This window comes from Oryctolagus cuniculus, chromosome 4 (assembly GCF_964237555.1).
Source record: "Oryctolagus cuniculus chromosome 4, mOryCun1.1, whole genome shotgun sequence".
In the NCBI taxonomy this organism is placed as follows: domain Eukaryota; kingdom Metazoa; phylum Chordata; class Mammalia; order Lagomorpha; family Leporidae; genus Oryctolagus; species Oryctolagus cuniculus.
The window spans coordinates 31,226,999-31,241,400 of record NC_091435.1 but is presented as its reverse complement, the minus strand read 5'-3'; the positions used below and the strand labels follow the sequence as shown (position 1 = coordinate 31,241,400).

The 14,402-nt window shown below is 35.7% G+C and overlaps 1 protein-coding gene across 12 annotated transcripts in view; it reads left to right on the top strand.

Annotated features, from left to right (window-relative positions):
- USP25 (ubiquitin specific peptidase 25) overlaps window positions 1-14,402 on the top strand; it is a 159,930-nt gene that overhangs the window by 65,000 nt on the left and 80,528 nt on the right. For 11 of the 12 annotated variants that reach the window (XM_017347187.3, XM_017347192.3, XM_051819182.2 and 8 more), the window contains 2 exons: window positions 569-655; window positions 14,250-14,387. In XM_017347187.3, coding sequence (XP_017202676.1) covers window positions 569-655; window positions 14,250-14,387 — 225 coding nt within the window. Of the gene's footprint in view, window positions 1-568; window positions 656-11,584; window positions 11,724-14,249; window positions 14,388-14,402 lie in introns of those variants that run through there. The other variant, XM_017347193.3, reaches the window with a different exon arrangement.

Below are 14,402 nucleotides of genomic sequence, written 5' to 3'. Positions count from 1 at the left end.
TTTCTGCTACTGCTTTCTCCAGTAGAGTGTTAGTGAATGAAGTAGTTATTTAGAGGTACATATGTGTTCATTATAATTTGGTGTGACCAATTTTACTGTATCTGGTATCATTTTTTTATAAATATATATATTTATATTTATCACCTTTCTAGATTGTATATTTTTGTGAGCATAGAGGTACTATTTATTTTATCTCTAGCATCTGGTGAATAAATTTATTTGTATTTTTTAGATAATTCATGGTAGAGTTAATATGTCTAAAAAGTTTGATTTTGCATTGAGTACTTTTATTTGAGGAGATTGCTTGTTAAGCCATAGTAATATTAAGAAAGAACTTTTAATAATTCAATACATGGTGATTTTTGTGTATATATTTTGTTTCAGTAGAATTAATATTGTTAATTAAAAAGAATAGTATTATACAATATAAGAAATGTGGTTTTTTAATCTCTGGGAGAAAAGTGCTTTTCTAAATTTCAACAGTTCTGTGTATAAGTGGTTTAGTTGTCAAAAGTAATTCTCTCATTTTATTCATAGAATAGTCCCTTAAATTGTTGTTCTTTTTCAGTCATTATTCAATCTTTTGGAATTTAGAAGATTAGTTCTGAATTACAAGCCTCCATCAAATGCCCAAGATTTACCCCGCAACCAAAAGGTAAAATTATAACAGCTGTATGAACAGAATATACATGTTCTTTATATTTGCTTTGCTCTCTTTGATTTGGAAGCATTGATTTGTATTATTAAATCTGAAACTTTCAATTTTAATCTCAAATCACTAATCTCAATTATTACAGTAGCTTCTTGTCTTTAATATGTTGTAAATAGCAGTTTTTCTTCACCTGAGTATCACAATGATGTTTCAGGTTTTCATGTCAATTCAGTAATTTTTTCCTCTACTTTTGGACCATAGAATTTTAGTAAATGTCACAGGTTGTAATTTACAGCCTAAGATCTGTCCTCAGTTGTCCCCTGAAAAATGTGTGGAAATCAAATTTCCTTTCAATTGATTGTTCAGAATAGCCCTTTAAAAATTTAGTTTAGTATTCTTTGGCATGTAAATCTAGATATACCTTCTAGTTAGGAATAGACAATATAAACTAACAGACAATACAGATGCTAGAATTGGATTGCTTGAGTTGTAGATGTGGGCCTAAAGCAACTCATTCAGTCTCTCGATTTTCAGTTTCCTTATGGGTCTGATGTAAGTAATGGCAGCAATTACTTCACAGATTTCCCATGGGGTTTAAATGAGGTAAAACGTCATGTGGCTGTTTTGCTCCGTGTTTAAGATACCATTTAGGGCATCCACATCCCATATTGTAGTGCCTGAATTTGACATCCAAATCCGTCTTCTGACTCCTTCCTGCTAATGCATGTCCTAGGAGGCAGAGGCAGTGGTGATTGCTCAAGTAGTTGGGTTCCTTCCACCCAAGTAAGAGCAGTGGATTGACTTCTTAGCTCCTGGCTTTGGCTCTGGCTCAGATGGGGGCTGATGCTGGTATTAGGGAAGTAAATCACCAAGTAGGGGCCTACTCTCTCTCTGTCTCTATTTCTCTTGCTCTGTATTTCTCTCTGTCTCTGTCTTTCTGCCGGTCAGATAAATAAATAAATACGAATTTTTTTTAAAATGAGGTAAAAAACACGTTAAAGGGATTAAAAGTCCCTGACACATAGATGTCAGATATTGTTAATGAATTCCTGATTACTTTGTTAAAGGTAGCACATTTGAAAATTGTAAGACTTACCTGTGCATAAACTTATACTTAATGGAGAAAAATTTATTATGGAGCTGATTTCCTTAGTTGCAAGGTATTAATGATCTTGTCCAAAAGAATCCCTGTGGCCCTAAAGTTGACTGGTTGCAAAGACAGAGTTCAAGTTTTTTAAGATTTATTTGTTCATTTGAAAGAGTTACACACACACACACACACACAGAGAGAGAGAGAGAGAGAGAGAGAGAGAGAGAGAGAGAGAAGGGTCTTCTGCCTGCTGGTTTACTCCCCAATTGGCTGCAATGGCTGGAGCTGCATTGATCTGAAGCCAGGAGCCAGGAGCTTCTTCCTGGTCTTCCATGTGTGTGCAGGGGCACAAGGACTTGGGCCATCCTCTGCTGCTTTCCCAGGCCATAGCAGAGAGCTGGATCGGAAGTGGAGCATCTGGGTCTCGAACTGGCGCCCATATGCAATGCCCGTGCTTTAGGCCAGGGTGTTGACCCACTATGCCACAGCACTGGCCCCTAAACAACTCTTTTTCAAAAGGGAGCCAGGCTACTAGAGAACTCCTGATTGTCCCAGAGAAAGTCATTACAGTTTTTACATAGAACTTTTTGGATTATTGCCTCTCTCTATCACAGTACTTGGCTAATATCAACAACTCTTCTGTCATCTCATTTCAGTTGAAGTATTTGCATAGCACTTCTAATTATTATTTCCAATTATGTAATTATGTTATCTTGACCTTTCACATTCCTGAACAGAATTTTAATTTGTTTTTATAGGGTTTAATAAGATCAAGTCAGTTTTGTAATCTTACTTTAAAATGTTATGTATCCATGCTAATATACCAGTGCTAGTTGAGGTTGTGAGAATGTTTGCTGAATACTAGGGAAATTCTTTTTTTGTTTGTTTTGAAATATTTCATTTATTTGAGAGATAGAGTTATAGACAGAGAGATGGAGAAAGAGAGAGAAAGGTCTTCCATCTGCTGGTTCACTCCCCAGTTGGCTGCAAAGGCTGGAGTGGAGCTGATCTGAAGCCAGGAGCTTCTTGTGGGTCTCCCATACTGGTGCAGGGGCCAATCACTTGGGCCATCTTCTACTGCCTTCCCAGGTCATAAGCAGAGAGTTGGATTGGAAGAGGAGAAGCCAGAACACAAACCGGTGCCCATGTGCAATGCCAGTGCTGCAGGTGGAGGCTTAGCCTACTGTGCCAGAACTCTGGCCCTGAGGGAGATTATTAATTCTCACCAACAGCACCTTTCTGGAAAATCTTATTTCTTGTAATGGAAGGATTATATTTCCAGTATGAGTTTTGTCACTTATTTATACTTAATTTATGTCTGACTCATGAAATATGTACTGCATCTTTGAGTTTGAAAGCTAATGTGTTAAGATTCAGAATAGACTTGGGATCATTTTAGTCAAGTCACAGTGATGTCATTTGCATGCTCACCCAAGCAGAATAGTTTTTGTTAGCAGTTAAAGCTTGCCACATAGACTGATTACTACTTTAGAAATTGAAACTATCTGTTGGGTGTTTGTTCTAATGGTTAAGATAGTAATTAGAGTTCCCGTGTCTCCTATTGGAGTAATGGACTTGATACTTGGCTCTGGCTCCCAGTTCCAGCCCCCTAGTAATGCAGACCCAAAATTGCAGTGGTGATAGCACAAGTGATTGAGTTCCTGCCTGCAATGTGGGAGACCTGTGTTGAGTTCCCAGCTTAGTGGTTCAGCGCCTTGTCTGACTTATGTAAGTTGTAGGCCTTTGTGGAAGAAACTATCAGGTGGGAGAACTCTCACTTTCTGTCTCACTGCCTCTCAAATTAAAAAAGTGGAGCAGCTTTTTAAAGCCCTGGCCTGAAGCACCGGCATCCCATATGGGTGCTGGTTTGAGTCCCAGCTGCTCCTCTTCTGACCCATCTCTCTTCTGTGGCCTGGGAAAGCAGTGGAGGATGGCCCAAGTCCATGTGGGAGACCAGGAAGAAGCTCCTGGCTTTGGATCGATGCAGCTCCAGCTGTTGTGGCCACCTGGGGAGTGAACCTGCAGATGGAAGACCTCTCTCTCTGTCTCTACCTCTCTCTGTAATTCTGTCTTTCAAATAAATAAAATGAATCTTAAAAAAGAAAGTTAAAAAAATTGAAACTACTTTTATACACATTTATTTGAACTGCTTATAAACTTAAATGTCTAGGAGTCGTGATATTACTGGAAAATATTGTTAACTTTTTAATATTAATCATTCCTCCTATATGACAGATACCCTTTTGGCTTAAATTTAATAAACTGTTAGTAAAATATATTAAATTTGAGGGGAAAAAGATGATGCATAAAATTATATTTAGTGGAACTCTTAGAAATTAGCTAAAGCCTGATTAATTTGTAAGGTTGTATTAGTTAACCTTGATTTAGGATAAATATTTCAAATTAAATGTTATTTTTTCCACTTGCCACTGCTTAGAAGTGAGAATCATATAGAAAGGAATGTGCTTAGTTGAGTATAATACTGTAATCCTGGAACAATTTTGAATTTTATATAAGAGACATTCTGGAGTTTCTGTCTTTAGCTGTAATAAAGGTATAATGACTGGATTTAATACTCTCAATTCATTTTAAGGGATTCAAAATATATAAAATATATTGACTACAGTGGAATTAGGTAGAAATCAACAGCAGAATTATATCTAGAAAATTTCTAGACAGTGTGAAACTAAACTAAATGATATACCCCACAAAACTAAAGGGACAAAGAATAAATAAAAATAATATTTTAGAATGTTTTGAACTGAATGGCAATTATAACATGAAATATCAAAATTAGAGGGATGCAGCTAAGACAAATGACTCATGGAATATATATGAAACAAGTTCCTTCTTGGAAAAGAAAAATAATTTCAAAATAATGACAGCAGCTTACACATCAGGGAATTTGAAAAAAAAGAAAAGGCACAATGATTGCAAAGAAAGGGAATTAATATAGGTAAAAGTATAAATTAATGAATGAGATATCAGAAAAACAATAGAGAAAACTAATGGAACCTAAAGTTGTTTTTTTTTTTTTTTTTTTTTTTTTTTTTAATTTTATTTATTTGAAAGGCAGAGTTACAGAGAAAAAGAAACACACAGAAATTGGAGGTCTTCTATCTGCTGGTTCACTCCCCAAATGGCCACATCAGACCTGGCGGGGCCATGCCAAAGCCTGGAGCCTGGAACTCCATCTGTGTTTTCCTCTTAAATGCCAGGTGCCCAGGTACTAGGGCCATCTTCCACTGCTTACCCAGGCACATTAGCAGGGAGCTGGATCAGAAGTAGAGCAGCTGGAACTTGAACTAGTGCCCACATGGGATACTGGAATTTTAGGTAGCAGCTTAACCCTCTGTGTGACAACTCTGGTCCCACAAAGCTGCTTTTTGATCACAGATGGTGAAACTTGAATTTCTGAGCATGAAAAAATAAAGACCTGCATTACAAATATAGAAAATGATAAAGGAGTATATCACTATGTATTATATAGGTAATAAAAGAATAAAGGGTTATTATAAGCAAAAGACAAGTATTATAAAATCTATTAGCTATCAGTGTTCACAGATGAAGAAATAGATAACCTGAGATTGGCTTATATTAAACAAAGTGGAATGCCCTCCAAAAAATTCAACATCCTATAATGTTACTAGGGAATTACAGTGAACGTGTAAGGAAGACTTAATACCAGTTTCCATACATTTTTGTAGAACGTAATTGAAGAGGTAAAACTTTGCAACTCCTTCTATGAAACCAGCATTACCCTTGATTAAACCAAGAGTAGCAAATATATTCTAAGAAAACTGCTGATCAATATTTCTCATGAATATGGGAATAAAAAGTTGTGGCAAGTTTGTAGAAAATTGAGTCTTGCAAAATATACCCTCCTCCCTGCTCCTGCCCCTACACATGCACTCACACACCAATACTTTTGGAGAATGGAGGTTATACAGGAATACAAAATTGACTTATCCAGAAATCAATCAATATAATTCTCCCTGTGAACAGGCTAAAGAAGAAAAACTGTGTGATGTCTCAGTTAATGAAGCAAAAGGATTTCACAAAAGTTAATGCCTGTTTAAGGCAAAAATCTTCCAGAAACCTGCAATAAAAAGGAACTTTATCTTTTTTTAATTTTATTTAAGGTATACAAATTTCATGTATTTCCTATATACAGATTTAGGAACATAATGGTACTTCCCACCCTAATTTCCCTCCCACCCATGCTCTTACCCTTCTTCCTCTTCCCTCTCCTATTCCCACTCTTAATTTTTGCAAAGATCTATTTTCAGCTTATTAAGTAAAAAGTTCAATAAATAGTATGAAGAAAAAACATGGCACTCTATCTTGATAAAGCTCATTTACAAAAAAATACGCATTTAATGTAGTACTTAAGAGACTGAATGTTTTAACTCACACAAGCCGCAATCAAGTTGCTAGCCTTCAGACTTGAAACATTGAAGTTTAGTTCTAACCAGTGCCATAAGCAAGAAAAGAAATCAGAAGCACACAGACTGGAAAAGAAGAAATAAACAGTGACTATAAGAGTTGATCATCTATGCAGAAAATCCAAAAAAAAGAAAGATGTTAGAACCAATAAAACATAAGGTTACATGATACACAGTCAACATACAAAGTTCATGGAAAAGTGAAATTAAAAGATGTTATGGGGAAAAGTTTGGAATACATGCTTGGTTTTTTCATGAACTTTTTGATGACTCCTTATATTCATGGATTTCAGTTTTTTTTTTTTTTGCAGCAAAATTTTCTGTAAACTTTTTGAAGTACTCACATATAGAAATCACTTGTACTCATATTTCTAAATAGTAGCAACACACAATTGGATTTATTTATTTATTTATTTATTTTAACTTTTATTTAATGAATATAAATTTCCAAAGTACGATTTATGGATTACAATGGCTTCCCCCCCCATACCGTCCCTCCCACCCACAACCCTCCCCTTTCCCACACCCTCTCCCCTTCCATTCACATCAAGATTCATTTTCGATTATCTTAATATACAGAAGATCAGCTTAGTATACATTAAGTAAGGATTTCAACAGTTTGCTCCCACACAGAAACATGAAGTGAAAAATAATAGATGATTTTTTTTAAATGGTGATGAAATCAGATCAGACCTATTGTCATGTTTAATCCCAGTGAGAGTCAAGTTGGGAGTTGATAATTTCTTTTCTTTTCTTTTCTTTTTTTTTTTTTTTACAGAGGATCAGTTTAGTATGCATTAAGTAAAGATTTCAACAGTTTGCACCCCCATAGAAACACAAAGTGAAATATATTGTTTGAGTACTCGTTATAGCATTAAATCTCAATGCACAGCACATTAAGGACAGAGATCCTACATGAGGAGTAAGTGCACAGTGACTCCTGTTGTTGACTTTACCAATTGACACTCCTGTCCATGGCATCAGTAATCTCCCTATGCACCAGCCATGAGTTTCCAAGGCTATGGAAGCCCTCTGAGTTCTCCGATTCTTATCTTGTTTAGACAAGGCCATGGTCAAAGTGGAAGTTCTCTCCTCCCTTCAGAGAAAGGTACCTCCTTCTTTGATGGCCCATTCTTTCCACTGGGATCTCACTCACAGAGATCTTTTGCCAGAGTGTCTTGGCTTTCCATGCCTGAAATACTCTCATGGGCTTTTCAGCCAGATCTGAATGCCTTTAGGGCTGATTCTGAGGCCAGAGTGCTATTTAGGACATCTGCCATTCTATGAGTCTGCTGAGTATCTCACTTCCCATGTTGGAGCACTCTCCCCTTTATTTATTCTATCGGTTAGTGTTAGCAGATACTAGACTTGTTTATGTGCTCCCTTTGACTCTTAGTCCTTTCATTATGATCAATTGTGAACTGAAATTGATCACTTGGAATAGTGAGATGGCATTGGTACATGCCACCTTGATGGGATTGAATTGGAATCCCCTGGTATGTTTCTAACTCTACCAATTGGGGCAAGTCGGCTTGAGCATGTCCCAAATTATACATCTCTTCCCTCTCTTATTCCCACTCTTATGTTTAACAGGGATCACATTTCAGTTAATTTTCAACACTTAAGAATAACTGTGTATAAATTACAGAATTAAACCAGTCATATTAAGTAGAACAGACAAAAAAACTACTAAGAGGGATAGTGTATTAAGTTGTTCATTAACAGGGCTATGCTGATCAAGTCACCGTTTCCCATAGTGTCCATTTCACTTCAACAGGTTTCCTTTTTGGTGTTCTGTTAGTTGTCACCGACCAGGGAGAACATATGGTATTTGTCCCTTTGGGACTGGCTTATTTCACTCAGCATGATGTGCTCCAGATTCCTCCATTTTGTTGCAAATGACTGGATTTCGTTGTTTCTTACTGCGGTATAGTATTCTAAAGAGTACATGTCCCATAATTTCTTTATCCAGTCTACCGTTGATGAGCATTTAGGTTGGTTCCAGGTCTTGGCTATTGTGAATTGAGCTGCAATAAACATTAGGGTGCAGACCTCTTTTTTGTTTGCCAATTTAAATTCCTTTGGGTAAATTCCAAGGAGTGGGATGGCTGGGTTGAACGGTAGGGTTATCTTCAGGTTTCTGAGGAATCTCCAGACTGACTTCCATAGTGGCTTGACCAGTTTGCATTCCCACCAACAGTGGGTTAGTGTCCCTTTTTCCCCACATCCTCGCCAGCATCTGTTGTTGGTAGATTTCTGCATGTGAGCCATTCTAACCAGGGTGAGGTGAAACCTCATTGTGGTTTTGATTTGCATTTCCCTGATTGCTAGTGATCTTGAACATTTTTTCATGTGCCTGTTGGCCATTTGGATTTGCTCTTTTGAAAAATGTCTATTGAGGTCCTTGGCCCATCTCTTAAGTGGGTTGTTGGTTTTGTTTTTGTGGAGTTTCTTGATCTCTTTGTAGATTCTGGTTATTAACCCTTTATCTGTTGCATAGTTTGCAAATATTTTTTCCCATTCTGTCGGTTGTCTCTTCACTCTCCTGACTGTTTCTTTTGCAGTACAGAAACTTCTCAATTTGATGCAATCCCAATAGTTGATTTTGGCTTTGACTGCCTGTGCCTCCCAGGTCTTTTCCAGAAATTCTTTGCCTGTGCCAATATCTTGAAGGGTTTCTCCAATGTTCTCTAATAACTTGATGGTGTCAGGTCGTAGATTTAGGTCTTTAATCCATGTTGAGTGGATTTTTGTGTAAGGTGTAAGGTAGGGGTCTTGCTTCATGCTTCTGCACGTGGAAATCCAATTTTCCCAGCACTATTTATTGAATAGACTGTCCTTGCTCCAGGAATTAGTTTTAGATCCTTGATCAAATATAAGTTGGCTGTAGATGTTTGGGTTGATTTCTAGTGTTTCAATTCTGTTCCATTGGTCTATCCATCTGTTTCTGTACCAGTACCATGCTTTTTTGATTACAACTGCCCTGTAGTATGTCCTGAAATCTGGTATTGTGATGCCTCCGGCTTTGTTTTTGTTGTACAAAACTGCTTTAGCTATTTGAGGTCTCTTGTGCCTCCATATAAATTTCAGCACCATTTTTTCCAGATCTGAGTAGAAGGTCTTCGGTATCTTGATTGGTATTGCATTGAATTTATAAATTGCTTTTGGGAGAATGGACGTTTTGATGATATTGATTCTTCCAATCCAGGAGCATGGAAGATTTTTCCATTTCTTGGTATCCTCTTTTATTTCTTTCTTTAAGGTTTTGTAATTTTCATCGTAGAGATCTTTAACGTCCTTGGTTAAGTTTATTCCAAGGTATTTGATTGTTTTTGTAGCTATTGTGAATGGGATTGATCTTAGAAGTTCTTCCTCAGCCATGGGATTGTCTGTGTATACAAAGGCTGTTGATTTTTGTGCATTGATTTTATACCCTGCTACTTTACCAAACTCTTCTATGAGTTCCAATAGTCTCTTAGTAGAGTTCTTTGGGTCCCCTAAATAAAGAATCATGTCATCTGCAAAGAGGGATAGTTTGAGTTCTTCCTTCCCAATTTGTATCCCTTTAATTTCTTTTTCTTGCCTAATAGCTCTGGCTAGAACCTCCAGAACTATATTGAATAGCAGTGGTGAGATCTGTCTGGTACCAGATCTCAGTGGAAATGCTTCCAACTTTTCCCCATTCAATAGGATGTTGGCTGTGGGTTTTTCATAAATTACTTTGATTTTATTGAGGAATGTTCCTTCCAAACCCAGTTTGCTTAGAGTTTTCATCATGAACGGGTGTTGTATTTTATCAAATGTTTTCTCGGCATCTATTGAGATACTCATATGGTTTTTCTTCTGCAGTCTGTTAATGTGGTGTATCACATTGATTGTCTTGGATTTAAATTTTAAAGGTGCATCAGACAAGGGGCTGGCGCTGTGGCATAGCAGGTAAAGCCGCTGCCTGCAGTGCCAGCATCCCACATGGGCGCCAGTTTGAGTCACGGCTGCTGTACTTCCTATCCAGCTCTGCTATGGCCTGGGAAAGCAGTTGAAGGTAGCCCAAGTCCTTGGGCCCCTGCACTTCATGGGAGACCAGGATAAGCTCCTGGCTTTGGGCAGTGCAGCTCTGGCCATTGTGGCCATCTGGGGAGTGAACCAGCAGATTGAAGACCTCTCCTTCTCTCTATGCCTCTGCCTCTCTGTAACTGTGCCTTTCAAATAAATAAATCTTTTAACAAAAAAGTGTATCATACCATAAAAATATGAAGTATACTATCTCTAAGATAGTAGATGAAAGGTATATGTGGAAAACCTGTACACAGAAAAGTACAAAATCTTGCTGAGAGTAATAATAATATAATAATAATAGAGATACAGGAGTATGTTATGTTCTGTGACATATTTTTAACATCAGTTGTCCCCAGGTTTTAATCTATCGATTTAATATAATCCTGACCATAATCTCAGCAGTCCTTTTCACAGAAATTGACAAGCTGTTTCTGAAATTCATATGGAAATTTAAATGATGTAGAATAATGATAATTCAAAAAGGAAAAAAATGCAGAAGGGATTACCAGGTTACAATGATGAAAATACTGTTAGCACTGTTATCAGCCAAAAAAACTTTATATATATTTATACACACACACAATGAGGTAGAATAGAAAGTCCAGAAACAGAAACACACATGCAAGGTGAACTTGTTTTAATCACAGTTATCATTATAATTCAGTGGGTAAAATACTTTCAGTTAATGAAGTCACATATTGGGAAATAATCCTTGACCTCTAACACTCTTTAACATCAGATAATTCTTAATGGATGATAGACCTGAAAGGAAGAACTGAAATTATAAAAATTTTGACAAAAACATAGAAGAAAATTTGAGTGTACTTAAGCAATAAATAAAGTAAAAAAATCATCATAGAACATAAAAGAAATTGGCATCAAAGTTAAATAATATTTGGAAGATTCATACAGGAAGAAAAGGCAAGCCACAGACAGGGAGAAAAAATATAAAACTCATGTCAAGTAAAGGAATTGTATGCAGAGTACATGTAGAACTTGTACAAGTCAATAAGAAGACAAGCAACCTATTAATGTAGAGAAAATTATTTGAAGAGATATGCAGATAGTCAATAACTGTATGAACTGTTATTTAACATGAGTCATTGGGGAAATTCTAGGTGAATCTAGAAATGCTGCAGTATACCCATTAGAAGAAATAAAGTTAAGAAGGTAGACTATATCTGTGTCCTGGTACAATGTGCAATTAGAACTCTGTTTCACCATTAGTGAAAATATAAAAAACTTTATAATACCTTTGAAAAAGTTTCTTATAAATATCAACTATTAGCCTGTGCATTCCTCTTCAGATTTTTACTTAGGGAAATGAAGGCATATGTCCAAAGTCTCGTACATCAATAACTACTGCGCTGGAAGAGGCATATGGAAAAACAAATTGTGCCATATTCATAAAATGGAATACCACACAACAACAAAATGGAATGAATTATTAATACACACAGCCATATGGATGGAGTGAAATGTAATTATGCTGATTACAAGAAACCAGACTAAAATGAGTACTTAATATATGGTTCAATTATATATATTTCTGTAAAATGCAGAGTAGGTATGGTTGCTTGTGAATGATTAGGGAAGGGACCAAGGGATGAAGAAACTTTTGTAGGTCAGGAGTAAATGTGTTATCTTGAATGTGTTAATTCTTTGATGGATTCATGCATGTGTAAAGGTCAGAAATTGTACATTTTTAATGTACTGTATACAAGAATACTCCAAAGTTTGTGGAAATAGAATTAAAAGGTAAATTCATTTGGTGTAAAGTTTTGAAATCATAACAAGTAGTATATGTCAGTTATACCTCAGCAAATCTTTTATAAACAGTAAAATAGTGGTCAAATTCTCTATAAGATGCTATTTTCATGATTTAGCTAAATTGAGTAGCTTCCTTTTATTTACAGCTTAGCCTTTTGAAATTCCAAAAATGATTTCTTGCCACAAGAATGGGATGAGACAGAAATGTTTGATTATATTAAATTTTGCTTTTCAAATATGCTTCTCAGCAGAATTTTACTCAATTTTCAAAAATCATTACTTTCATCTTTATTAGTTGGCAAGGACTGTCTCAAACTGCATTGACTTAGCTGCAGTGATAAATGATGAAACTTAGGAAGTTAAAGTTATTTCTGGAACTTATTTTGTGGGTTAAAGTTCATTGTATTAATTTAAAAACCTATTTATATGTGGTAGTTGGTGAGGAATAGGGAGTACCTGAGAAAAAATGTGGATTAATTTTCTAATTTTAGAATTTTTGCATTTAAACTCTGTCATTCATTATGGAATTTATTATAACTAAAAGCTGTTTTATATAAGAGTATTTTTATTTCAGAATTAGTGCACTTTGTAATTATTTTTATGGTGAATGTAATCTTTGGATTAGATAACAAGTATTTGGTACTAATTTTATTCCCTTCAACTATTCTTTTTAGGAGTCTTTTTGGATGTATTTTGAGAGCAACTATTTTGATATGGATTATGTTCTGAACAGCTATATAAAGACAGTTACATACCACACATGTACACACTCCTGTACTTTCATAGTGTTGAGAATGTCAATTCAGTGACCTTGGGAAAATTTTCTTATGTTTAAATAGTATTTTTAAGTTTATTAAATTGTTATTACAAGAACTATGTTAGAACTACTTGTCTGATTTGTTGTCATGAAGCATTTCTCTAAATAATGTGAATTATGTCATCATCTTGTTTTAAAGTAAATTGTTAGTGATTGGCAATGTGAGTTATTCTTGTTTTTTCTGGAGGGTATGGTTAAATCAGCCAGTAAGAATTGAATGCCTGCTTTGTGTAGCAAAAATCTGTGCAAGAGATACAGAAGTCTTTGTCTTTAAGAAGCTCACAGAATATTAAGAGCAAAATTAAGATTTCAGGATTGCAATTTAATGCTATAACTAGTACTCAAACAGTATTTTTCACTTTATGTTTCTGTGTGGGAGCAAACTGTTGAAATCTTTACTTAATGTATGCTAAACTGATCTATATATATAAAGAGAATCGAAAATGAATCTTGATGTGAATGAAAGGGGAGAGGGAGTAGGAGAGGGGAGGGTTGCGGGTGGGAGGGACGTTATGGGGGGGAAGCCATTGTAATCCATAAGCTGTACTTTGGAAATTTATATTCATTAAATAAAAGTTTAAGAAAAATAAAAAAAATATATATTTGAAAGTGAATTAAAAAAAAAAGATTTCAGGATTGCTTGGAGGATGATATATTAGCCTCCTATTTTGTCTGATATATTGCAATGCTTAAATAATTAAGAAGCTACAATAATTTTTAATTAAGTCATATTAACTATAATAATTATTAAATAACCAAGTGATTTGTGGAAATATAATAAATGATTAAAATAAATTTAATTATTAAATATTAATAGGTGAGGTCCTAATATTAGTCTAATAATTAGGATAATCACATGTAGTGGCAGTTGTTGATCCATCCATTGTTCTTTAAAAGGCATTCCCCCAGGAGATGTGGAACTTTAAAGGAATTGGTAACTTGGGGAGGTCTAGAAAGGTTCCCTGTAGGAGGGAGAGTTTTGGCATTGATGGGTTTGTTGGGGTAAAGTAGTCCAGAGCAGTGCCTGGCAGGGAGTGAGCACTCACTGAATGCTGGCTGTCTGTCCTTGCTGCGCTCCGCAGTGGCAACTGGGCCTTGATGAGTGGGAAGGTCTATAATAAACTGACTTGAGTGAAGATACTCTTGACTATGAAATGAAATGATTTGCTGTGAATATGTGCCATTTATGCTGAAATTGTGAGCCTAGCATAGGTCCTGTGCTGTGTGTGTTTGACTTTTTTGAGCCACATAGATGACATCAGTATTCTTTTCTCTTTGGTTGTGGTACAGAGTGCGGGATTCATCCCTAATCGGTATCAGTTAGTTTAAATTTTGGACACTGTTAACATGAATATGTTTACCAATAAGAATTTTGTTAATCTTCCCTTCAGCTTTTTTATTTTTATTTTTTAAAAATAGGAACATCGGAATTTGCCTTTTATGCGAGAGCTGAGGTATCTATTTGCACTTCTTGTTGGTACCAAAAGGAAATATGTTGATCCATCAAGAGCAGTTGAAATTCTTAAGGATGCCTTCAAATCAAATGACTCACAGCAGGTAGCTTTTTATACT